The sequence below is a fragment of the Synchiropus splendidus genome, chromosome 19 (assembly GCF_027744825.2).
Source record: "Synchiropus splendidus isolate RoL2022-P1 chromosome 19, RoL_Sspl_1.0, whole genome shotgun sequence".
Classification (NCBI taxonomy): Eukaryota; Metazoa; Chordata; class Actinopteri; order Syngnathiformes; family Callionymidae; genus Synchiropus; species Synchiropus splendidus.
The window spans coordinates 9,695,847-9,723,169 of record NC_071352.1 but is presented as its reverse complement, the minus strand read 5'-3'; the positions used below and the strand labels follow the sequence as shown (position 1 = coordinate 9,723,169).

The following is a 27,323-nucleotide window of genomic DNA, read 5'->3' as shown; positions in this document are numbered from 1 at the left end:
AAGCGCCCACACGCTTAAGCTTTTGTAGCCGTTTTAAAGAACGATCAGAAGCACTTGTATTCCTATTGGACGGCAGGTTAAAGTCGTGAGTGTGTTTGTTGTTCTTAAGTTGAGAGCTGAAGGGCTTTGCAGGCCTGATCGGAGAAGGTTCTATTTAATCATGCCATGCTGTTCCCTCCGAGTTATTTGTCTTAACTGTTCCCACTGGAGCGTACCAAGCTCCAATTACCACTAGCTGGCAGTAATTGGCTTGTTTCCTGTCGCTGCAGACTTTAAACGGAACAGTCGACTTCACCCTCTTGACCTTTTCCTTCTTCATCGCACCTCCTTTTTCACTCCCGAGTTGATGATATTCCATCCATATAGCTTTGTCAGGTTGCAGGAATTGAAGAGGAGCTGCTCCGCTTTTGCTTCTACAAGCATTTACATAAGGACACAGCCTTCGGGAGCTGTTAGAGAGACACTTCAAAAGGAACTTTATTAACACAATAGACTCGGTTGTTACAGTGATATTATTTGGTCAGCAGCCGAGGAGGGAGCATGACTGCAGAGACGGGGAGAGGAGAGTGACAGATCCATTTAAACACAGGTGCTCCCAGCATCACACCGCCTGCTACCCCAGATATTAATCCTGAAAATTAAACTTTAATGGATTTCTGCTGGTATTTCATCCTTCATAAAGCGCACGTAATCTCATTGGATCTGTGTTTAATTGCAAGATAATAAGATACTCTCACTGCGGTCATGCGGTTTTGGAACATCCATTTGTAGCTTCTAATGGTCATTGTTTTGCTCATTGCTGATCGAATGAGAATGCTGAAATACATAAGTGATAATAAATTGAATTGTAAGTGGAAATACTATAATATAAAGAAAAAAAAATATTCTTAGATCATGGCACCTCTCTGGATACGGATCAGCGAGATGTGAGGGAACCTTTGGATTCTTGCTCCACTTTGTCTTCTTCATGCTGGACAGTCATGACATGGTTTCATTGAACAACATGGTCGTAAGGTGCAAATAGTTACCTGGATGTAACTCCAGTTCTATGAATACATGTAGATCCCTCTAACTGACTTTGATATTGGTTTATCCTTTACAATTTTTCCAGACAGTGGTTGTCTCTAAGGGTGTCTGTGTGAGGACCTTCGTGTTGTGTGTTTCTGCCAGTCTATTGTAGTCTATGTAATTTGATCCCTTTTCCTTTTTTATGGCAGAAAATTTGTTGCCCTGATGTTGTAGGATTGATATACGTCACATGTGTATAGATCAGTGTTAGGATGAAAAGTGCTGGTGCCTGTTTTTCTGTCCGAGGCACCAGCATTCTGTCGTTGAGTGTTCTTGTTCAATGGCGTTTTTTCTCATCAAGAGCACCGTGTTTATCCATTTGATGTTGTATTTTTAAATAGTGTTCAGACATAAACACGTCATTGTTGACGGAATTGATCGTGACTGTGTTCATTTCAGAGTGTGTTGATAAGATTGACGCCCAGCTCCATGACACACACTCCCTGTTGTGGTTTGAGCACCTGCATATAATTCCAGAGTATCTGTAGTGAAGAGTGCAGAGGAAAGAATTCTAAAGGTTTTGTTCAAATGCTATAGAAATGTATGCGGTGGGATGGGTAATCCAGGTGGTCTAATCTGCTGCACGTCTGCCGTCCTCCATTTCAATTGACAATGCTTCAGGTGTCTCATTCGAGGGCAAAAGTTCAATGTAAACAAATTGCTGGCACACAAAAAGCAGTCCACACAGGGCAGAAGATATTGTGCATATACCTGAGTTATTCTTTATGTTGTTCTGCGGCGGGACAGTGTTTGGCAAGCTCTGTTAGTTTGTCAGGTGTGGTCTCAGTGGGGCAGTGCTTTGCCTCCAATCCTGTTTTTGGTATTTATGGACAGTATTTCAAGGCGCCCCTCTGGAGGGAAGGTTCTGTGGTCGCAATGGCTGCTCTTTGCAGATGATTTGGTTTTCATCAATCACGCTGTGAACCTCAGGTCTTGCATCTGAATGTGAGGCAGATATGGATGAGGATAAGAACTTTGAAATCCGAGGCCATGGTTCTCAACCGGGAAAGGATGGAGTGCTCTCTCCAGGTTCGGAGAAGTTCAAGTATCTCGGGGGCTTGTTTTCACATGAGGGGAGATGGAAATTGGTCGATGAGTCAGTGCAGCAGGGGCGCTATTGCATTCGCTCCACCGCACAGTTGTGTGTTCAAGAGAGCTGAGCCAAAAGGCAAAGCTCTCCGTTTCCGGATCAATCCGACAATCATGAGCTTTGGCTCTCGGATACAAGCGGTCAGATGAGGTGATTTGGCCATCGAGCTGGAAGGAGACCAAGGAGTCGACCCAGGACCAGGTGGAGGGATCCCCCATTCAGAGCTGGCAGACGTTGCCCTGGAGAAGGGCATTTGGACCTCCCTGTTGAAGCTGCTGCCCCCACGACCCAGTGTCGGTTACGTGTGCGAGAAGGATGGATCAATATTTCTATCCTTGAAAAATACCTTTAATTTAGTTTATTTTGTATTCTATCATTTAATAACTGCATCACAGTCTTCTCTACAAATAATGTTTGCATCATCAACCATAAGTCATGTCCATAAAACCTCAAAAATTACATTTATTATTTGCATACATTCAGTCCTCCATATATACTCCTGAACTACTAATGTCGAGGTGGTGTACCAACACGAGACACTCGTGTCCGTATTAACTTTATTATTATTATTAACAGCACTGTAGCACCCTGGTCTTGTCCCTCATAACTGCTGTAATATTTCTTGTTGATATGTGTGGATTCATTTCCAGGTTCAGTCACTATAACACACCGATAATTGCGCCGCCGTCCAGTCATGCTGGTCATTGTAATGAGACTCTAGAGTCACTTCCCTGTTAGCTGATGCTCAATATACCTCCAGCTAATGAAGTGTAAACCTGAGATCTGGGAACGTGTGGCTGCTGCAGCTCAGCAGAACTCAATGCTAATGCTATCAAGCAAAAGGTCAGTCGGTTTTGCCCCGTCTGAACTCAGTTTATCTGCACTTATTATTAAGCTGCAGGTGAGCAGCCTCTCTGAGGATGAATTGTGCATTTAATCCCTGGAATAAAAGGGTCTCTGTTACAAGGAGCTTGTTGTCCATCAGAGTGTCGGGTCTCCATCTGGACATCTGCTGCTTCCTCTGTCGTCCATTTGAACTCATCTGCTCCGCTGGTCAGTGCTGATGGAGCAACACTGTGTCGATGTCTCTGTTGTTTCAGCTGTGTTCTATCTCACATTTTATCACTGGCTTCATATAAATCATGTGACAGAACATAGTTTTGAAATGAGAACTGGAGCACAAAACGGGTGAATGCCAAAAACATAGTAGTTAAAGATAGTGCACTTTAATAAAATATTTAAATAAAATAAATAGAAATAGATCTAAAACCATAAAAATAAATAGAAATAGATAGAAAAGTGAAAATAAAAATAAGTAATAGTATTTATCCATATCAACAAATGCTTATTGTGCTGTTTAATAGTTTCCATTTGATTCATTTAAAATATGATATATACATTAGAATTATCAACCTCCATTTGGTGGATCACATGATCTGCTCATTCATGCCTGAAATGTGACTATGATTTAAATCTGTATAGAAAATGAGGGAGTGTGTCAATTCCTGTTAATACGGTCGCAATTATTAATACTAGAAAAGCACCCAGAGGGCGCAGACTTCCTCCATGTTTTTTTTTTGTTTTTTTTACCCAATGTTATGGCCTTACATTTGCTTTATATATGTCATTTAAATTTGTTTTTGTAGAATTTGAAATGGAATTAATATCAACGGACAATCTTTTTTTTTTCTTGTGTCCCTATTGTGTCATTATCATCATTTCATTGAAATACATTTATTTTTGTTGTGTTATTCGACAACCACGTGGCCATAAATTAATAATTATTAACAACGACATTATATTTCTATATAAATCATGAAAACATTTCCATGGGTATAGACAATTGAGTAAACAAAAACTGATTTGTAACAAAAAGATGGAGAAAATGACATTCAATTTATCTCAAATAATCATCAGAATATTTCAGAATATATTAAAAGGATTCAAAGATGGATCACTTTTCTTGAGATATTTCCACTTTGCTAAGAGTGGATGTATTTGACCCTTTAAAAATGATCTTGAAGCCACTGTCAGATACTATTGTGCCGTCTGTGTGATTTCACTTTCAGGCCCATTCGACATCGGGCTGTTACCTGTGTGATGATTCACTTTGTCATGTGTGAACTCCGCAAGGCATCTTAAAGCATGTCCCCATGCATTACCTGTTGTTCCTCAGAGAAAGTGCTATTTTTTACGATAGCTCTTTTCTGACTTTTCTCTGCCGTGTTTGTCTGCGCACAAACACATGGATTAACCCTTGGCATGTTTCTCTTCTAGCCCACACCCCGGGGGCCTGTTTCCCCAAGCAAGGTAACTCTCCCGGCCAACCATCCATCCCACATCCTCATTGTGTTCTTGCATTTCCACCCATCTCCTGACTGTGTCGTCCTCCTCCGCTGGGTATCCTGACTGTCAGGTTGAGCTCTGATAAAAGAGGAAGAAGGCTGTCACTGTGATGCACCTCCGTGAGAGTGGACGGCGAAGTCCAAGAGGAGGGAGACAGAACATGGATGGATGGAGGCCATGTTTTTTTTCCCCTCACGTCCCTGCTCAACTGTAGTATTGATCGGTGTCTCACTACAGGAACCACATTGTCAGTGTCTGAGTGAGGGGGAGTATTTTTAGCAGATTTATTGAAGAAAGAGTAAACGAAGGGTTAGAGTTCCAGCTATTTTTGTGCTTCACACCATCGAGATTATTTAACAGGGGTTTTGTTTTCATATATATATTCGTCTGATACAGATAATATGGAAAGAAATACAATTACTAAAGCAGTGGTGAGCATAGCTACTATGTCATCTGTAGGCTTAGAAATATGTTTGTCATTTTGTAGACTTATGAGCTCAGATTAAAACAAGAGGTGGCACTTGATAATAAAAAAAAACACATTTGTTAGATGTACACTGTGAATATCTTAAATTGATGACACTAAAAGTGAATTATTTAATCCCATATTTCTTATCTGCTCTAAATCGAACTAAAGAAAGATGTTATCGACACCAGTGCGGCCCATAATGCTTTCCTCATGCAAACATATGTTTAATGCAACAACCCAACATAATAGAGAGTGACATCAGAATAAGCTCAGAACCACTGAAAAGGTTCAAAATCATGCTCAAAGCATAACGTTGTAAACATTAATGGCCACTCTCGTGTTGAAGTTACATTTAGAACATAAAAATGTGTGGTTAATTTGCATTAATGGCAAGTTAACTCATCTTTAGTGTGATTAATTTAGTTTAAAATGTTGCTTGTTTTGTTTGTTTGTCGATTGTTCAGCTCAGTCTGATTTAGTCTCCGATGGATGTTTTGGTGATGACATTGCATTGAGTAATGTGGTGCACCTGGAATTGATGTGATGAAAAATGTTCAGGTTATTAATCTATGTTATTCATATCAATTAATTATTTTTCTGCACTTATTATATCAAAAATATCCACTCTAGCATCCCAGCCCAAGGTAGAATATATATACACACCATTAAAAAATATGTATTTATCTATTTCTTTGCAGTAGATGACAGTATTCAACATTTAAGCAAGCACCTTTGTGAGGTAGAAAAACTCTAGCCTTGAATGCAGCTCATTCGTGTGCCTTGTATTGTAGAGTTTGGGGAGTCTGAGTTAAGACAATTCTTTCTTTTGGAATCAATTTCAAAGTCCACAAAAGGTGTTGTGAGACAACAGGCCTTCATTAAAACCATAAATGCTGGACCAGTCATTTGTCTGACCCTGCTGGTCTGTTTACAAACTATTTATCTCTTGTTGTACTTGCAACTAAAACAATGAGACTCTCCGTTTTTCCACAAAGGAATCTGCCCCAAAACTAATTCTGTCTCGCCTGCTTCCTTTGATCTACAGCTGAGGGATTACATTTTTCCATTTTTCTTTCCTTCTCCAGTCAAAAAGAATTACGTCTGCAGGGAACCGCTACGTTCTAGTGGCAAATAGTTTAACATCTCATCCCTTTTCTCTCTCTCTCTCTCTCCGTCTCTTACGTGCCTTATTTGAACTTTTCTCCTCCCTGCTCCATCTGCTCATACCTATGTGCCTGTGTATGCATGTGCCTCTCCCGCCTGAAATCTTTCTGCATGCTCCTGGGGCGGCACTTTCACCTCCTCCTCCGTGTTCACTTTCTTTCTCTCATCCTTCTTCTCTTGCTGTGTCTTCAGATCCCGAGCGTGGTGGAAGTCACATGATCTCCACCGATGACCTGGAATATCCTCGGGAGTACCGGACGCTGGGAAACAGCGGGCGGCGGTTCTCTAACGTGGGCCTGGTGCACACGTCGGAGCACCGCCACACGGTCAGCGCTGCCCAGAGCCTGGAGGCCCTCACTAACCTGCACAAGGCGGACATGGAGCGCAAGAGGGACGCCTTCATGGACCACCTGAAGAGCAAGTACCAGCAGCAGCAGCAGCAGCAACAGCAGCAGCTGCAGCATCACAGCCCGCATCACAACCCGCCGTCTCCATCACCCTCCCATGCCAGCATGAGGGGATCATCTGAGCGCTCTGCCCGAGAGCAGGTACGTTCTGCTGCTACCTTAGAGTGCAAAGGAATTTGTTTAGAAATCATCCACCGAAATATAGAATTGAATTGAAGCAAACCTGAACTAAAATGTAAATATATGATGGACATCATTGTGTTGTCTCTATAGGTCAGGTTGCAAACCTTAGACTCTAGAAGGGCTTTTACACTCCGGGGTTGAAGTGCTTCTTGCTTAATGGTCCAACATCTACGTAGACAAGCTGGCCTCAGACTTTGGTTCCAGTGGAGATGTGAGTTTTTAGTCTCTCTGCCAGTGTTAGACGCGCATCAGCGGTGTGATATTTTGCTCTGGGTGCTGTGGCACAAGTCACAGTGAATGACAAAACCAGTGACCTGTGCAACGTAATGTTGTAAAAAGATCAGCAAAAAAGGATGTTTCTGGAGGGGCTAGAGTTCAGTATCAACAGTAATGCAGCCCAACACACCGTCACTTCAAGCTTGTTCTATCGATCACAAGCAAGTCACTTCACTTCGAATCACTTCCCTCAGCTGGGGCACCACCTGGAGAGCAGCCAGACCGGCAGTGTGAAGCGGCACAGTTGGGGGTGAAGCTTATGTTGACTTTACTGGGCCTGCAGGTGTTGGGTGAAAGTGGCATGTGATGGCATTAAGGTTACGTTTACATGCTGACTGACCCCTTCAAAACTCATGAAACTTTCCTACCCATTTTCCACTCCATCCTTGAGAGATCACTCCTCCAGTAGCATCCTCTTTACTTTTGCTCTGTTTTTACTGCAGCATTTGAATGAGAGGGATGGGCTTCATTTATCCACCACACCAGCAGCATCACAACATCATTAAAAACAAAATCTTTCCATTTAACAAATGCTGCAGTTCTGAATGAGAACGGCACATGAGTGTCTGCTGCTGTGAACTTGCAATGCCTGTGATGCGGTGCCTTCCCTCCACAGTTCCCTCTGTGAACCACAGTTTCAAAAGTCATCAGATTTAGCAGTGATGTCAGTCTGCTGTAGATCAGCGGGGCATCAAAGCAATTCTATTCTGTCTTCATGTAAACATGATATGAACCTGTTTCATACATGATGAAAAGCATTGGTTACTGCTTGATTCTTAGTTCAATGGAATAACAGAAGTCAATTTGGACCCCCAAATATATAATTTAAATCCTCTTTTATGCTCCTGTAAATCACAATTAGGATCCATATATGACCTTTAATCTATTTCTAGCTGACTTTTTTCTCTTTTAATTTTATCTGCACAGTAAAATAGAAGCAGCGTGAGCTCATTACTGACTACATCTTAAATATCGACCCAATTAAATAAAATTTAAACTGGAATTTTACGCAACAATCATTTAATTCGGCAACTCAGACAGACATAACAGTGCCGATGATTAGGCACAATATTAGAGACAAACTTCATAATGTAAAAAAATATCAGTAAAAGTGATGGGCAGGTTTGAAATATATATATATATATATATATATATATATATATATATATATATATATATGTAGTACTATGTAGTACTACTTACAGTACAGAATAATATGTAGTTACATAGTGGTTAGACCTTGAGTTGTCAGTAACCTTGGGTTTGGAGAGAACAGTCAGGAAAAAAGAGGCAAAATACAGCATTAATTCATGGGAAAATGTATTCCTTATATTAAGGTGGATTCCATGCCTATAAATGAATATAGAAATAAATGGAAAAACCCTTGAAAATAATGCAAACATGACCAAATAAATTCTAAATAAATTAATGGTTCTACCTGATGAAAATCATAATGGCATTGTGTATGTCTATTATCATGAATCCAGGATGCTCTGAAAATCAAGAGCAAGTCCTTGAGCAGGATATCTTGTTCATTATGGAACAGCGTGAGCTCTGCTGCACAGCATGGTCGAGCTATTTGGCCAAAATCTATTCATTAAATAGTTATTTTTCTCCAAATGTATTGCTCCAAAAACGGCATCCGTCATCTTATTTTTACTCACAAAATGCCCATTGACTTCAATTAGAATGCTTTTCTATTAAATTAAATGCGATTTGGAGGTTTTTTTTAATAAAAAATACTTTTCTATATTGATCGACAAACAGAAAATCAATTTTTAAATGATTATTTTTTCAAGTCACATAGAATCTACAGCCGATATTTAAATTCCTGTTAAGTCCTGCTGAAAATCCAATGAAATCATTATGACACAGTCTGCTGGCGCTTTATTTAGATGTATTGATATTCATAAATTGCTTTTTTTTAATCCCCTCTTGTCTGTGTTCCCACATAATCAGTTTTACAGCTTCCAGCGTTGCGGCTTTTTTCTCTCTCTAATTTGCACTTTCTCACTGGAGCACAAACATTGCGCAGCAACATATGCTATATGTCATCATGCCTGCTGTTTGCTTGTTTAAAGCTCAAAAAAAAAAAAAAAAAACATTGTGGGGATGCGCGATAATGAAAGCGGAGGAGAGAGCCAGGTGGAGTCTACGGTTGCCGTGGCAACCGCCGCCATGCGAAGCAAGCGGGGGTATCACGTTGCAGCGGTCAGTTGGTGAATAGAACTCAGAATTCCACCTCGATGAAGAGCAATTGGTCAAAGCTCCTGAATAATTCACCGCCTTTCTGACATTTTTACTATGCGGGGGAGCGAAGCCCTGGATTCCTTGTCAGAGTTTGGACAGTGAGGAAGGAAGGAGGAGGGGGAGGAGGAGCTGGGAAATAGTGCAGCAGCCAGTCAAGCAGCCCGCTGCTCAATTAGCCGGCACCAGCCGGAGCCAGACGCCCATCTGCAAGGGAGTTATTCGGCTGGTGGTGTAATGAATTAAATAAAGAGTTTCCGTCGCCCGTGGAGAGTGAGCCAGAGAGATCGGGTGAGGAGGACGGAGGGGAGGTTTGCGGAAGCAGAAGGAGGGATCAAGCGATGTGGATTTGCGGCGGCACTTAACGGACAGACGGCGATGACTGGAGTTGTGGACGGCGACAGGTGCGTGGCAGGTGAGACTGGGAGCTGTGGCGGAGAGTCGTGCGCTTCAGTGTGTGGGATGAGGACGAGCCAGCTGGGATGAGAGTCCACGCCTCTTGTGTTTGTTGTGGTTGTTGTGGTGATGCATACGCTGAGGCAGAGAAATGCAGGCGGCACATCTGGGTGAGACCAAAACAGTGCTTTATTTTTATATTTTCAGATGGTTCTGTGTGACACAGGCAGATGTGAGAGGGGATAGTAGTAATATTGAGTGAGATGAGAGGGAGGGGTGTGCACAGGGGATGACGACATGTGGAAGAAAGGTGGTGGGTGGAGGAGGGGTTGTGTGTGCAGGCTGCTTTACATGCAGGTCAGGTAATGCAGCGTTTCATTCAGCCAGGCGCTGTCCTTCTGCTGGAGCGCCACACGCCTGCAAATACCTTCACCTTCCAGGCAGCATTTTATATCAACATAACTCCTGCGCTCCGAAAAACAACATCTCTAACCACCACATTGAAAAGCATTAGTCCATGCGTGACTATTGTTTTGGGTTTTTTTTTTTCATAGAAGAACAACAGGTGCTCCAGACTGGAGATGAGCTTGGATTTAAATCAGCCTCCACGTGCCAGTGCACACGTTTGGACAACCCTTTGACAACACAAAAGGATTGTGGTCTTCTGCGGAAGTCTGAACGAAGCGTTCCTTCATTGTCTTGTCATGCTGCCCACTTCACTTGGACCTCTCATGTTTGGCTTGATCACTCCATCAGACCGTCAAAAACACATGAATAGTCATTTCACGTCAGTGAATCACACTCTCTTTCTTTCAAATGTTAATTTCTGATCGCTTGGCAACGGGTCACTTTCCCTGAATATTGACTTTTAATCAACTTCATGCTTGGTCAGCTGATAAAAGGCTTACTGATTCATTTTTTCAGAAGGTCAAAGGGTCAGGTGACTGCAACACAACACAAAAATAAATAAATGAAATGGGACAAAATAAATGAATACATTTATTAGAAATCTTCTTCAGGCACATCCTTGAAACACATCATTTACGTGAAATGAAGCTGCTTTGTCAGCCAACATTCCAGTGGGTTTTGGGCTCTTGAATAACTTTTAAATGGGAGAACTTTTCAACTTTACAACTCTCATGGATAAACAGACTGAAATGATGAATCTGAACCTTGAACTGTCATACGTGTTGACAATAACAACTGTCCCTCCTGGACTGATGTCCAGGTGTTTCTGGCTTCTCTGGGTAGGAGTGAGCAGCCTGGTGGTCTCCCCACTGTCAACTGTAGCAGCATGGTTTGGAGTGGGCTGAAAATGTGAAACAACCTTCACGCTTGCCTTTTAACTAAAATAAACTTGTCCAAGTCACTTTGTAGCATCATAGCCTTTCAATAAATGGCGCTCTGTTCATCTTGCGTCCTCTTAGGAAATTGCTGGAGCTCCGTGTCTACTGATTCATTTATGTGTTTGCATCTGCGTGAATCATTGCAAAGCTCACATCTTCTGCGTAGAGCAACCATTTTTTAAATCACATTGACCGTAGTTATTGTAGTTATTGTTTGGATGGGCCTCGTGGACAAGGGCTGAGTTTTGTGAGTTTTCCTCCCTTAGATGGTGTGAATTTTCTACTCAGAATAAACCTTCTAGGAATTACGGTCATTTAGAATGTTCATGTCAAATAATTTACTGCTGCAACTGGACTTTGAATTTGAATTCCAGACAGAGTCCACTGAATTAATTTAAGGAAACCTTTCCCCAAAAATGTAATGTGAAGTGAAGGAAATGTAGTTACTTGCAGTCCTAAAACATGATCAGGAAACATTAATGTTTTGACATATAGGTTGAAATTATGTCTCAAATGGACGTCATCTTGTCTGTTATAAAAACAAAAGACTCTTGGGGAAAAATATTTTTGTGTGTCATATAATGTGAAGTTGTAAAAATGGCTTGTCTGAGATTATTATTGTTATTTATTTATTGTGTTTTTTTTGCTGAGACAATTCCCAAATATGAATTCTTTTTCTCCCCAACTAAGAGGGTATATTTGGTTTTTGACAACTCAATGGAACCCTACCACTATATAGCATTCTTCTGTTTCAGTCAATTTCCTCGCACTCTGACACTGAAAAATAGTCAACTTGAGTTTCATTCAAAGGTTTAAAGGAGCATGACAAATCAATTGTGGGACAAGTCCTTGTCCTTGACTTGCAGCCCTTCATGAAGTGGTCATGTGACCCTCGATTCCTGCCCATTGAAAAATCCCCAGTGTGCTTTTTAAAAGTAGCTGAAAGTTGGTCTGGGTTGAAGATCAAAAAAGCTTAAGCGGATTGACGGGAAGTAATATGCCAAGTGAGGTGGAAAGATCAAATAAGTGACAGGTGAGAAAGATTAATCCCCACAGCCACCACTTCATCCTGATTTCTGTGCTCATTCCTGAATAAATTATTACTTTACAAAGTCAAGTGGCATAGCTCTTGCTGCGGCCCTTCTCCCTGGCTTTCACGGCCGTAAAGAATTTATGTGCTTATTTCTGCTGTGAACTGTGAGCAAGTCCCATTACAGTAACAAACAGAGGATCACTGTCAGGGGCAGACACACACGGCCACAAATCACTTCTGCAGCGTTTGACGCCAGCCCTGAGAGTCGCTCAGCTCTGTGGGAAAGTAAAAATCATTAGCATTGTCTGAACAGGCCAGCTGCAATTATTTATGCCACAGCAGCGGTGCGCTGGGGCTCCTGTCTGGCTGCACCCGGAGTGACATATGAACATGATGCAGGGGATGTGGTTCCCAAGTCATTCAGAACTTCATGTGACTAGTCCGGGGTCAGCGTTCATGGCAGTCATAAGAGGTATTCAGGTTGGATTAGGGACATGGGTTTAAGTCCAAATGCCGAAGACTTTACAAGAGTCCCAAGACTTTTAGCTTCGGAGATAGGATCCAGGAAAATTTTCCCCGGGTGGTACTAATCCAGTGAGACCAGCCGCAGGTGTGTGGATTTAACGGATTTCTTGCCAGATTTTGTGGCTTTGTGAGACCATGGTGCTGAACAGCGACCTCTTTATTTTTGTCAACATCATGCTTTGTGTTCTGCAGCAGGTGCATGACACATCAATAGCACATGATGGCAGGAGCCATTCTCAATCCGTAGTGTTCAATCACGACCATCTTCAAGTGACTTCTGCGTCATATGTTGACGCTGAAGGCCGCCTTCCGCGTTACATGTTGACGCATAGGTGTTTCAATGGAGCGAATATGTTTTCCTTCCCTGTGTGTTGGCCCGAGTGGAGCGGTTGGGAAGTCATGTGAGGCGAAACGGAGCGCCACCACGTGGCAAACGCAAACTCCTACCGCCATATTTATTCTGTGCAACCTGAGGTGTCATATGCTACAGAAAGTGCTTCAATTGAAAGCCTCATGCGTCAAAATATAACGCTAGTTTGGTGCCAACATACGATGCAGAAGTGCTTGTTGCTTTTTGACGCCTTTAGAGTGAGAATGTTTTGGGTGGAAGGGGTTGCATGAGCGGCTTGACCACTCCCACTTGTGGTCATTTCACCAACACTATATCAAAATTTCTGTGTGAAGAAGTGAAATTATTTTGGGTCCGTAGGTAAAAAGTATCCTTCCTTACACTTCAATTTACAGATATTTCCCGCAATCATGACTCAGTCCTACAAACAGATCAACTTGTATTTCATCGACGGCCTATTTTTTCCTCCCATAACCTCAGATTGTGACACCAGACGCCTCTGCTCTACTGGGGCTGGATTCTCCAATTCACACGAGAATGTCGCAACTGTCGGTGCAATGTCGGGCGTCCTTTTGATGTGTCCACATTTGTGAGAGAGATGATGGTGAGAGTGGGACGTAACAGCGCGACCCATGTCTCACATGCTTGCTTTTGCCCCTGGTGGAAACAGAATTTACAACTCAGAATGTGCCTCAAAGGTATAGGAGACCCTCCTCGTATCCAGTCCCGACAATCGGAAACTCATGAACTTCAACAAATGCATTGCAAATTCAAGCACAGCCATGTTGTGTCCTGTTTTTTTCCATCAGTTTTGAAGTGCAAACACTGACCATATTTGCCCTTTACATGCTTCAGAATTCAGTTGTACATCCGGGAGAAGTCAACGCCGCTATTCGAGAGTTCAGTGAAAAAGGGGGACATTTTGTCACTGAGCCAACTGGCAACCCACTCCTGAGGGGAAACATTAACCGATAAAATGACAATACGGTAATAATGAGTTGAAATGCTCCCTCTGCTCACAGAAGCTACATCACACGTGCCGTTCGTGACTAATCCCTGACTGTTATGAATCAAAACTTCACGTCAGTTTTTCATCTTTACGCCACGTGCCAAGAGAGTAATCGGGCCGTTGCAGGAGAGAGCTCCCAGAAAACAGCCCCCAGATAAGAATTAAAAGTATGAAATGAGTTTGGATTAGAATTAAAATTCATGAACTGCTTCTGTAATTCTCCTTTTTTTGGTCGGTGGTCTGAAAGGCAAGGTGTTTCCATTTAAAGTTCAGGCTTCTGGCCCTCGTATAATCGCCTTTTCAGACCTGGCGGGGCAGAGGAAGAGCAAATGAGCAGATGGGAGATACAGAGATGGATTGAGGGAACAGTTGAATGAGGTTTTTAAAAACACACATCCCAGCAGGTGCATCAAGGAAGGAGGGGATTTGGATGGAGGTGGGGAAACTGTGGGGTGGGGGGTGGGGGGGAGTCCGGGAGTGAATCCAATGATTTCACTGCTTTCATTTTCCTCTCACCCGGCCATTTGAACCGCACAGTCTTCTTACAGGGGGGCTGGTTTAACCTGCTTAAACCAGAATCTCCTTCCATTCAAACAGAGGGATTATCGATCCAACCCAACAGGAGCACTTTAGAAGTTTACTAGCACTATAATGTATCTTTTTTATATAGTTTATATACATTATTTTGGCACAAATACTGCATCAGGTTGTGCTTTGTACTCCAATTTAAAACATTGCCAGTCTTTTTTTTAACCTCCCTCGCACTGCTATGAGCAGTATGTGCTTTATTGTGTAAGCACCAAATCCACAATGATCACTGCTTAAAGATGTTTATTTGTCAAGCAGTCGCTTAGACACAACTGTGGAGGTGTAGGTGTCAATCACACAAGGGGCCAAACACATTATACATCGTGGGCCACACAAAATTCACATGCACAGGAGTCTTTCACTGGCATTCTTCAACAGCTGTCTCAATACTAATTTTATATTAAGATGCTAACAGAATATTGAAGTCCACGACCACGAAACTGCCTGTCAATGGGCAAAACTTCAATGGGCAAATCATCTTTGTGGGTTATGATAGCTACCTGTTCTCAACTGAATTGGTTTTGGACCCCTAAATTAAGATGTGATCCGAATGTAAAATAAAATAAAACCTTGTTTAATCACATGTTTATTGAAAAAAAGAATATATATATATATATATATATATATATATATATATATATATATATATATATATATCCTGGTGGGGCAGTGAAAGTGATGCAATAATACTAAAAGAATTATTTTGTCCAAGTCGTGTGAGTCACAGACACCTGTAGTTGAAAGCAGTTGTGGTTGTGACAAATAAATGCTTTATATATTGTCGCTACAGTGCAGAAGTCTCTGATGCCGTTTTCTCCTTTTCTTCTCTCTTCCTCCACCACAGCAACAACCCAACTACTGGAGCTTTAAGGTCAGTGCTGAATCAACTCGCCTCCATGACTCTTCCTCTAATCTCTGTCTATGTGTCTGAATATGCATGTGTGCGTCCTGCTTCGTGACTTTGCATCCGTCCCTTGACTTCTGAACCATCCTCAGACAGTGTGTGTGTACTGGTGTGTGCAGTCGAATAAAAGAGGCCTCAAGAGCGACGAGGGCTTAAACTTCTGCTCCTCAATTTAAGCTGCAGACAGCTATTCTCTCGGGATTTATGATAGCTCAGTCAGAGAGCAGTGAAACCTTGCTGAAGTATTAGTCAGGCCGGCTGAGGCACTAAGAGGACGTTTCAGACGTGCTATGGCGACACTACGGAAATAATGCTTTGACTTAAGCAGGAAGCCTTGAGTCATGGCTGGGCTGCTGAACCTTTCTTCCTCTAGTTAGCCGCTGCAGTGAGTCAGACTGGATGTAACATGTCTTATTGTTAGTCTAGCCTGCTCACCTGCCATATAATCTTGTCATTTCTCTCAGACGGATGGTGAGGCACCATGACTCCCATTGAGGAAGTGGTTGAATTTCATCATCTCAATGGCATAGATTTGAGATTTAATAGTCTTCTTGCTTGTCATTGAAATGTGGATGGTTTTCATTTAATGGCTTTTCCGACACCAAAACCCTGAGTGGCACTTTCCGTATCGAAGAAACATACAGCCCTCACCTTCTCTAGATGGATTTTAAAGACACTGTTTAAGACTTTTTACTCAGTCTTTCAAAGGTAGCCATGAGGACGATGGACAATCCACTGAGTTCCATTGTAAGCTGCTACAAGTGCATTTATTGCTCTTCATGGATTCAATGTCGGTCTATCATATGGTATGTTTTTTACCATGACTTGTCAGGTGGGGAGTCGTGTCGCCAAGTCAAATTTGGTGTGAATGTATCTTAAAGTGTGATAAGTAATCGGAGGCCACTAGGTGGCGCTCTTGGTATAGATATGATGTGAGGTTTCATTGAAATAGTTGTTCAAATCCAAACATTATGGAGCAGACAGTGCCATCTGGTGACTTGAAACACCGTTTCAACACCGTGATCACAAGCGAGTGAGCGACGTGTAACTCAACATTGTGTTAGTAGCAGTTGAGCGACAGGTTTCAAGCGACATTTGGCAAAGCTGATACAAGCCAGTGGTCAGAGATGATGGTCACACCCTGCACCCTGGGTGGGATTCACGACTCACCGAGTTGATAGCGCCTCAGAAGGGTCCGATGGACCCGTAGACTGTGGTATCCATATTGTTTTTTGCTTTTAATATGGTTTCACAGTGGATTAAGGCTACAATTCTGCCTCACCAATCCGCCATGTAAACTGACCACCAGATTGACCTACTTTTTTACCATGACTTGTCAGGTGCGGAGTCGTGTCGCCAAGTCAAATTTGGTGTGAATGTATCTTAAAGTGTCTAAAATGCGGCACACAACAAAAATATGTACCTTACACTCTTGAATTAAAACAATTCAAAACACATTGAAAAGAGAGGTAAAAATACCTCTGTGAGTGGGTGAGTGCTATGATTCCAGTGATGTCCCAGATGAGCTTTTATCTTCTGTGTTCTTCTCAATCACAGTGAGAAGAAATGAATGCGTATGACGCATGCTATATTTTAAAACGAAGGGAATCATACATATTACATAAAACTATGCATCACAAATGGCCCTGATCCACCCAGGTCCATGGCCAGTCAGTTAACAGTGGCTCCGCCAGCGTTGTGATTTCTCACCGAAACACTTCCAAGTTTCACACTCAGGATTCCTGAGTCAGTTTTGTTGAGCTGACAAACATTAGCTTCAAGTGCAAAATGTTGCTTTATTGGTCCTGGCTGTGAAGTGTGAAGCAGCGTGGATGAGGATTAGGGCATCAGCAGGAAACTGATAGCCCAGCAGGGAATGACTGGCGCTGTAAGACATTTTCAATATGTGGAACCCTGGTACGTAAGAATTACAAACTACACACTGCCAGATGTCCTTCATGAAATATACTCTGTTGGATATTATTTGGCCAATAATAACAATATGTTTTGGGCCTTCTACTTTGTACTTTAGAATCCAAAACTCCAAAACATTCATCAAATATTTAGACTGTTGTTTCTGGTCCAAAGAGTGTCCGGAGTTAAGCTGTTGCTGTTCACACTGTGTTGACTCAGGTTGGACATTGCACCTCACCGGCTGGCTGCGCCCCGTGGAAACATAGCCGGGTATGGTCATATTGATGTCTGTTGTTGCTCGTGTGTGCCAAGAAGAAGAAGAGCCCGAGGGTTATCCACTGTGCACCTCCATCAATTCCTGCTCAAATATCATTCGGACAGGGTGGAAATGTCAGTGACTTTAAAAAGCCATATGCTGTGACCCATGGGGACGGCTAACAATACATCCCCGAGTCCCTCAACGGCTTCAGCCTTAAATCAGAGACATATGAGACAGAGTCATGCCAGCCCGGCGCACAAGCCAGCGTTAGCTAGCGTTTACACCCTGCCGGCACGATGGGCCATAAAGCCAATCTGCTGTGCAAATATTAAATATGAGACTCTGTGACCTGCAGTGGACAGACCTTTCGGAGAGGCTGACTCGAGGCCAGATATGGGGCTGATTCTGCTGACTCGCCACCACAGCAAGTGTCCGTCCTGTTAGTCGCCGCGCGGCTCAGGAGAGGCTTAATCGCTGAATAACAACAGCGAGTATTTTTGGTGCTGCAGCAGCAATAAATCAAAGAGAAACACACACAACCCACGTGTGGCAGTTTGCTTTCAGCCTGCAGTGTTTTTACACCTTTTTTTTCCTAACCACATCTAGTCTAGTATTTTGGGATTTACTTGGGACAGAGGGTATGGGGCACCCCTGGACACCAGGTCAGTGAAAGGCCTTTTCAGATCAACTTTTATGTGGGGCCATGGTACTTAATAATGCTGTTCTGAGAAGCTGCCATGCTTCGATATGATGGAAAAACCTTTAAGATATATACGGAAAATGACAAAAGGAAAAAAAAAGATAACATATTGTAAATAAATGGGTATAGAAATATTTGCTATGTGAAATCCTTAAAGAAGTACTGTAAAATGAAAACATTTTAATTCAAAAATATTTTTATCAATTTTCTTTGGGTATATTCAGAGCGACTCAGTAACAAAGGAGGAACAAAAAAAGTCAAATGAGCTCTGAGGCAAAGGACTTTTGTGAGTTGAAAAGTGATGGGTAGACGAGGTACTATGAAACGGAGTTGCTGGGATGATGAAACACTGTCCTTATTTTCGTAGGCCACTCGATGGCGCTCTTGGTTTAGAGATGATCTGAGGTGTCATTGAATTAGTTATTCAAATCCAACTAGGCAGCGCCATCTGCTGGTCTCTGAGAATCAGGACATTGTGTCATGAAACCTCTTCAGTCCATCAGTACTGTGTCATGAAACTTCATCTACCCATCACTAGAGTTAAACTAGTAACAGGTGTTTAAAATTAAAAAAAAGCACTGAATGAAACTGATCCACTCTTTGTCAATGTGTTTTACTTAACATTTTTTTATGTTTACAAAACACATTTGTGACCAATGACAATAGAAAATGTTTCTGCACATGTGAGATAACTGCATCAATTCAATCTAACAACACTTTATTAATACGAAGTTTCGGCTTTAGAAGAAAGAAGACGTATTTTGAATAAATGAAAATGTGCTGCTCATTCTCACGCCTCCTGAAGACGGTAGCCATTTTTACCCTTTGCTCCTGTGCAGAAAACAGATTGGATGCAGGTGAAATTCACAGCAATTTGGTGAAGCAATTTGCTGCCTGTATTGATGGTGCACAGTTTTGTAAAGAGAGGGTGATCCAGATGATGTTTAAGGATTTTACGTCCCAGCAGAGTATCGACTAAGGAGAATAAAAGTCGGGGGATGTAATGATGGCGAAGGGACAGTCACAGGTGTGAGAAAGGAATCGATCCTGGCAATCGTTCTGTGCTTCCTTCCTTCCCTCCCAGAAAGTTAACTTGTTTCTGTATAAAGAGTGTGTGTGTGTGTGTGTGCGCGTGTGTGCGTGTGTGGGCAGAGCTGGCCCTTGGCACTGAAGTTAAATGCAGTGGCTGATGTGTCGATGTAAAGCTGTTCAGGATGCGCTTTGAATGTTGCGAGAGAGGTGGAATAAGAGGAAAGCGTGGAGCATCAGAGCGATGTGCAGATGTGTGAGGGATGTCATTTCAGCCGTTTATCACCTGTCTCTCAAACGATCCCCCGAGCGTTGCACCTCATTACTGCCTCTCACCTATCAAGCTACGCAGTCTGGAGTCTTTCTCCTGCTCGGTTTGGAGACAGCTTTCCATCCTTCAAAAGGTTATGACTGACAAGATTCCGGTTCAAATTGTTCATGTTCATGGTCCGATGCACTGCTTTTTAATTGACAGTATTTAACTGAGGCCATAGCTTCATGTTCTAAAACTTTATTTGCTGTCATTTTGCTTTTTTAAATGTCTGAGACTGACTATAGCCACTTGTCAGGTCGTGGGGGCAGCAGACAAAGCAAAGAGGCCCAGACTTTCCCCTCAGCCATCAACACATTCGGACTGAAATATTTGCTAATGCAGAACTTTGTCTTCCCTCGTGATGTCATGGCTTAACCCGAATCCCAGCCTCCATTTTTCTTTATCTGCCGCACTATCCACAGTGTCAGGGTGCGTCACTGTAAGCAGATCTGATCTCAACTGAACGCGGAAGGGTGACTTCAGCTTAAGTCCTCTTCTAAATAGCCACAATTGAGGCCTTGGCACGGTGAATGTGTCGTCCTTGAAACCCATATACTGAATATACAAAGGCGTTCCCAGGGCAACCCACGGTGTGCAGCGTCCCCCGCCTGGGAGATGTCCAGGAAGTGTCCTTAAAAGCGTCGGCTCACTGGCTCCTCTTGATGTGGCGGAGCAGGACTTCTACTTTAAGTCGCTTCCGGATCGCTGACATTTCTAAGCAAAAGCTACCCACCAGCCAAAACCTATTTTGACCTCTTGCTTTCGCTGGTTCTTTTAGACTATAGCTGAGCTTTAAGGACCCACATCATTAAAGGATCCATCCATGTGATTCGGACCCGTCGATCAATATTTATGATCAATCATAAATCATCCATATAGAAGTGAGAAGCCTGTTTGACTTTTAGCAGCGACACAGGAAGCCAAAATTACCGTTGCCCTTTCAGCTACGTAAATAACACCACAGACACTACATTGAAGTGTCACATGGTATTTGACGTGATCTTCCCGACATTTAAAGACTAACACTCCCTTGACCTTAAAGCAGAGCTGCGCGCGCTGTGTTGGTGTGTGCGCTCCCGTAACGGGGAGAGACATGGTGGGATGTTGCGTATAATGCATTTTGTTGCCCGAGGCCTCTTGTCAGGCTGCCGTGGCCTCCTTTCCACTCCGCTCACTTCTGCTGGATGGAAGATCATCCTGTTCTCGACTTGTTCCCCTCTTCCGCCCCACCCTCTGTGCAGTGCGACAGTAATCGACTGCTGTGTTTGAGATCGTTCCGCTCTGAAAGGCTGCAGTGCGTGCAACCTGAAGTGAGCATGAGTGAGAGGAAATTGTTCCGAAAATATAGCTATATTATTACTTATATTAGCCCTCGCCGGTGGTGCAATTTTGGGGTCACTAACAACCATAATAGCTTTGATGTCTCTTTGTATTTTTTTTAGATTTAAAGAATGAGTGATGAGGACGGTCACCTCCACCTTTGTGGTGAACAGGGTTGAAAGAACATAGAAGGTCGCTCATCTACTGTTATGAAAAACACTTGGGGAACTTTATCCTGTTCAATTTTCTATCTGATGTTTCACTAAGCTGAAAGACTTGCTGTCAATTCAGCAAACTAAATTTACTATAATTTAACTAAATCTTAGGGTACTCAGCACACACACATATTGTCACATACCGTAGCAGACAGGAAGACTGGCCGGGACGGTCCTCTCCGCAATATATTTCCAGGTCACTCCACTTCTGCCAAAAGCCCACCCGAGGCCACCCATGTTCCCAACGACAGGTTCTGACACCACTAAAGGGGGATCATCTTCTTTATTGACTCGGGAAATGCTGAGAATAGGACAAGTTGCGATACATTATCGTCACCGTCACTATGGGATGCAAAAGTCCACTTGAAAACAGTCACTATTTGATGCTGCCTCGGTCCGGACTCAGCACCAGGTTAGGGGTGTCGACTACAATGCTCCAACAGCTTTCATCCCCCTAAATCGGTGTGCTGTGTGAGCAAGATGTCAAATTCTACACATTACGTCAATGTTGGGCAATAATATTGGCAGAAGTGAGCTGTGTAGTGGAGGTCTGTGCTTTCTGAGTGCTTTTCTAGTTCATTCTTTAATATTGTACGTACATTGCACATGGGCAATGATGAACACTTTGTTTCATGTCATTCTACTTATATGATAATCTCATGCCTCTAAGGTGGATGTAGCAGTTGGTAGATGCTTCACTTTCAAGTCTGCCCGCGTGGCATGAACAAAAAAAAAAAAAACATTGAGACCACAGGCGACTCATTGCGATTCGATTTAAAGCTCCTCCAGGCTTCATGCTAACCTAAATTAAACAGCTCCTCCCTTACTGAATTCTAATGAAATGAGTTGGGACATTCCAATTCCCCAAATGCTGTACAACGAACACCCAAGAAACTTTGGTTTCAATTACAGCACCGGTTCGCGGCCCAAACGCTTTCCTGCGACTGTGTAAATGTTTGATCTCTGAAGGAGGCGGTGTGCTGCGCTCGCTGTTGGCCGTGCTTCTGCTAGCTGCGGTCACACTTTAGATGAATGACCCTGCTAGAAAACACGCGGGGGGTTATCCGTCAACATCCTCACGTGCCTCCCTGTGAGCCCAGCCTCCGTTTTCCTCCCGACCACCGCCATCACTCAGTGTGTGGCTGTGTGTTTACGTCGGATAAAAACGGAAGCCCTAGAAAAGGTGCTGCACAGGCTCTCTGACTCATTCTCTGCCGATGTGTGAGACCCACCATGACTCAAACCTGGATGGAATTTATGAGGATTATCGAGGAATATTTGCTCAATTTTAGTCCAATTTCTAGATTAGCATTTGTGCCTGCGCTTTAACTTTTGCAATTAGTACAAGCAAGTTTAATGAGCACTCGAATATTTATGACATTTTAGTCAATTTTTCATGACTTGGTGTCCAACATCGCCTCCTGGCTTATCGGCCAATTACCGGAATGTTAAGCGGATGTGTGTGTTTATGAATGAAGCTGAAGTGGGAGCCGCTGGGAGTCACTGGTGTCCTTCTGCCTCTCGCACATTAATTACACCGCGCCTTCACAAAAGCCGCCGCCGCCGCCTGTAGAGCCTTCCATAGCGAGTGTGTTCTTGGTGCAGTGAAGTGGATGTGGTTACTGCAACTGCACCGGGACACAAGGCAAACATTCGGAGGACGGCATTCTGGGAGCTCATTACAGAAGCCTGTGAGCCGGAGGAGACGCTGGTGCAGTGGGGAATCCAGGGGCCGCATCACTGAGCTCATCCTCGGTTGCGCTGGCGTTCGACTGTTGGAGGCGCCTGAGAACCAGTGGTGTTTGAACCTCGGTGATCGATCATTGATCTGTCACCAAAATGGCTGACAAAAGGAAACGTTGATATGAGAAAACTTTATTTTTCATTGAAATAGATGGGTTTATGAGGCTTCTTGAAACAGTGTTCAAATTTTCAGAGATCAGTTGTTTATTTGAAATGGTTGTTCAGCGATTAGACAAGAGACAGAGCCATCTAGTGGCCTCGGAAAAATAGGGCAGCGCTTCATGAAGCCTCATGAACCCACCGCTAACAGAAAAGTATCGAACTAGAAAAACTGCATTTACATCAGCTTTTTAAATATTGTTGAGTGCATTTAGCTCAATGGGACAGCACTAGTGTTTGAGACTTGCTTGCACAACACACACCATAATCGGAGCCATTGAGTGGGTCAATATGGAACGGCAAATAAAATGCGAAAGAAATTGCTCACAGACAGATACTCAAATAAATGTTTAGCTCCCAGATAACTTTCAAATTCTGTGGTACGGTTTGAGAGCAAGTGGGTAAAATTTCTTGAACGTTTTGAGCACTTTTGGCTCGCAGCTAATTTTATTGTTTCAAAGTTGCATTTCTTTTTCCACTTCCTTCACGGAGGAGTCCACCCAGACAACAGTCATGGTGGCTTGCTCACTATCTACCTAGCTCTTTGCTTCAGTCGGGGACAGGTTTGTTGCATCACACCAGTGTGTCACTGTTTTGTCGCTTGAATCAAAACTCTCTCTCTCTCTGTTATTAGAAATGGCCTCCAGTCGAATATATATGTTGGCATATTATTAAACTACAGATAATATATAGACATGATGTTTTGATGTTTGGAAATATGTACTGCATGAACAGCTACGGAAATATGAGCATGCAGCTGTTTAGGTGAGGTGTCTCTTTGCTTTGGTCTGTGTGGATGTTCCTACTGTGGTGAATCGCTTTGTTTGTGCATCACTGCATCACTTCGCTGACATTTCTGACTGTGACGCTGGGATTTGGTGCAACTTCTTTGTCGCCAAACTATTGTCGGGATCTTGATAATCTTGTTTCTTGCTTCGCCGTGTGACGCGCCACAGTGTGTTTGCTCTCTTTCTGCTTTCATCAACCTAAAACCAATCCATTTTGCCTGCATGGGATTTCTGTGACTGTGTATCCGTGTTATCCCTGCAGAGTCGCAGTCCTCGGCACTCCCAGTCTACCCAGTCTGGGCTCGCCGACCAGGCCGCCAAGCTCTCCTTCGCCTCCGCTGAGTCCCTGGAGACCATGTCAGAAGCCGACATGCCAATTGGATTCAATCGGATGAACCGATTTCGCCAGAGCCTGCCACTGTCCCGCTCAGCCAGCCAGAATAAGCTTCGATCTCCAGGTTAAGATTTAGAAGCTCCTGAGGTGGGATGACTCTCTGGTGGGCCTGGAGGCAGATTTGCAGTTGTTCCTCCTTCGTATCTTGTATTTCTCGATCTGTTTTAAATGATTCCGGCCATGAAAATGAGCGACAAGCCAATGGTGCCACCAGCTTTTTTGCCTTCCTTTTATTAACAATGTCTTTCAGTTGTAAAGCAGCATCTCTCATAAACTAATCCAGAGTCTCATTGGGCAAAAGTTAATGCTGCATCTTGTCGGAGCAACGTTCACATCCATCACAATTATAGTTAATAACACTGTTGAGTGTTTAACTGTTTTTACCGCTCCTTTACAAGATGAACGGATGTTTGGCTTTCAACTACGAGTTGACTGCTCAGTGGCCTTGAGCTGCACGAGTAAATAACAGGACAGCTGCGCTCGCTTGTGATAAAACCGAGGCCTTGTTTTGTGTGCCAGGACCTTAGCAGGAACGCTACTGTGCTCACCACTGCCTGTGTGTTTCTCTCTCTCTCTCAAATATCACCTGACTTTTAATCACTGATCTTTCTTTGCTTTGTTTGTTGTTTGTCCCACGGTGTATGAAGATGAGTTTTCAGGTTAGTCAGGCCTCAGACACTTCACCACAACGTACTCAGCGGCGCAACTGCCAGCGCTTCATTCTCACACCTTCAGATCTGCTCAACCCACTCTTTATGTCACAGTACAGCGTCTGTAATTGCCGCTTTCAAATCTTCAATTAGATTAATTGGTCGTATTCTTCGCCGGAGTCGAACACGAGAGAGGGAAAAAAGAGAAGCTGAAGTTACACGCAGGATCTGCGACTGGGGCTTTTATTTCCTTCTTTTAGCTGTAACCCATTTACCATGAAGTTGACTCGATGATTATGTGCAATATATATATATATATATATATATATATCTTGCACATAAACCCTAATACTCTAAAACTGTAATCTGCTTCCGCTATGCAGAATTATGGCCATAGATCAGGGTTGGGCATGAACATTTCCTAAGGGGCCACACAACATAGGGTGACAGATGTAGGGGCCTGTTGAGCCAAAAGGACAGAAGAAAAAAACCTTAAATTTAGCTTCAATTTCATGACAATATTGCTGTGAAACAAGGAGAATGATAGCAAAAAAGTGTAATTATGCCATGATATTATATATATATATATATATATATATATATATATATATATATAATTTTTTTAAATAATGTTTTTCACTTTATATTGTTCATGAGTCAACAAATATTGCTACATTTGGAGTAATATTTTCTATTAAATCAAACATTTTATGGCAAAGGAAAACACATAAAAAGGGAACCTAACATATGATTAATTATTGATTTTTGGAATTTAAATAGCGATAAAGGAAAAATCTGGGCCACATAAATGTCGGCAAAGGACCGTAAACTCTTGTCGTGCTTGATCATAAAGTATTAAAAGACTTTGAAATTACACCTTCACACTCACAAGACAAATGTTATTTTGAATGTGCATTCATTCCTGTTGTTGAATATTTAATATTTTAGCCCCAACTGAAGGTGCTTTTTCTCCGTCTAGGAGTGCTCTTCCTGCAGTATGGCGACGAAACGCGCCGGGTTCACATCACCCATGAGCTCACGAGCCTGGACACGCTGCACGCCCTCATCGTGCACATGTTCCCTCAGAAGTTGACGGCAGGCATGCTGAAGTCGCCCAACACGGCCATCTTGATCAAAGACGAAGCTCGGAACGTCTTCTACGAGCTGGAGGATGTTCGGGACATCCAGGACCGCAGCATCATCAAGATCTACCGCAAAGAGCCCATCTATGCATCATACCCAGCTGCTGCACACCTGGCCAACGGAGACTTGAGGGTACTTGTGCTATCTAGACTCTGGATTATCATGATATTACTTGTGTTGCTCGCATATTAAGTGAAGTATTTTGCAATACAACAAGACAGCAGATGCTCTCAGGTGACTTGCTTTGTTGAAGATCTATTTCCTTATTTGTTATGATGATGAATGTAGCTCCATTAGAAACCCAACATGAGGGTTAAAAATGATGTGAGGCTTCATGAAACACTGTCGTCATTTTCAGAGCCCACTGGATGACACGCTTTCCTCTAAAATTGTTCTTTTTCAACAGGCAATTCAGAGAAACCTCCCATGATTTTTAAACTGAGAGCGCCATCTCCTGGGCTCTGAAAATGATGACACTGTTTCATGAAGCCTCATCACTAGCTAACATTAAGTCACCATTTTTGCCGTCAGTTTTGCTTCTTACTTTCTAAAGTCACCTAAAATAAGCGTGAGCATGCGCCTTCTCAGTCTAGTTTCGCAATGTAACAGTAAAAAAACATAATGCTAATCCCATAAAACCTACTTATTACAGTTGATTTAATTGTGAGAATAATAACAATAAATTACTGCCACCTTGTTTTTTTATCCATACTCCCAAAGTGTTTACGATTTCACAGGTATTCCGTCTGGAAATGTGCGTTCTTATCTGTAAACAGGCCACCTGTTGCTGCGCAGTCACACGGGAAATGAGCATTTTTACATCCTCTTCCATTTCAGCAGCAGTGAGACTCATGGAAGCCTGAGGGAGAGACTTTTTTTTTATTATTTGACAAAGCCCTGCTAACCACTATTCACCATATTCCCTAAATACAGCAGCTATTGACCAGGTGAGTAGCCAGGGAAATGGAAATAATTGCCGCTTTACTTTCGGATTCTACATCCTCAACTGAAGAACACTCTCAGGCTTCCCAACACACACGTTTTTCTCAAGTGTAATGAGTCAGTGTTTTGCAGTTTGCAATCTGGCAACGCTAGAGTAAAGAATATCGAATGGAAATGCAGTGAATTAAAGTGAAAAACAAAAATGTTAAGGAGGTGGCTAATGCCTAAACAAAACTACACACTGTTTCCTGAAACCGTTTTTTCAAGTCCCTTTTGTCATCATCACTTCCTGTGTCTGTGCATCAGCTTAATCCGTTGGAAATCTTTTCATAAGAATTAAGCGACAGCAGGGCT

General features: G+C 42.8%; 1 protein-coding gene across 14 annotated transcripts in view; it reads left to right on the top strand.

Moving 5' to 3' along the window:
- srcin1a (SRC kinase signaling inhibitor 1a) overlaps nt 1–27,323 on the top strand; it is a 111,926-nt gene that overhangs the window by 62,726 nt on the left and 21,877 nt on the right. For 6 of the 14 annotated variants that reach the window (XM_053852761.1, XM_053852757.1, XM_053852755.1 and 3 more), the window contains exons 2-7: nt 4,436–4,468; nt 6,330–6,685; nt 15,341–15,367; nt 24,103–24,298; nt 24,882–24,893; nt 25,864–26,159. In XM_053852761.1, coding sequence (XP_053708736.1) covers nt 4,436–4,468; nt 6,330–6,685; nt 15,341–15,367; nt 24,103–24,298; nt 24,882–24,893; nt 25,864–26,159 — 920 coding nt within the window. Of the gene's footprint in view, nt 1–4,435; nt 4,469–6,329; nt 6,686–9,442; nt 9,666–15,340; nt 15,368–24,102; nt 24,299–24,881; nt 24,894–25,863; nt 26,160–27,323 lie in introns of those variants that run through there. The other 8 variants (XM_053852762.1, XM_053852759.1, XM_053852754.1 and 5 more) reach the window with 4 other exon arrangements.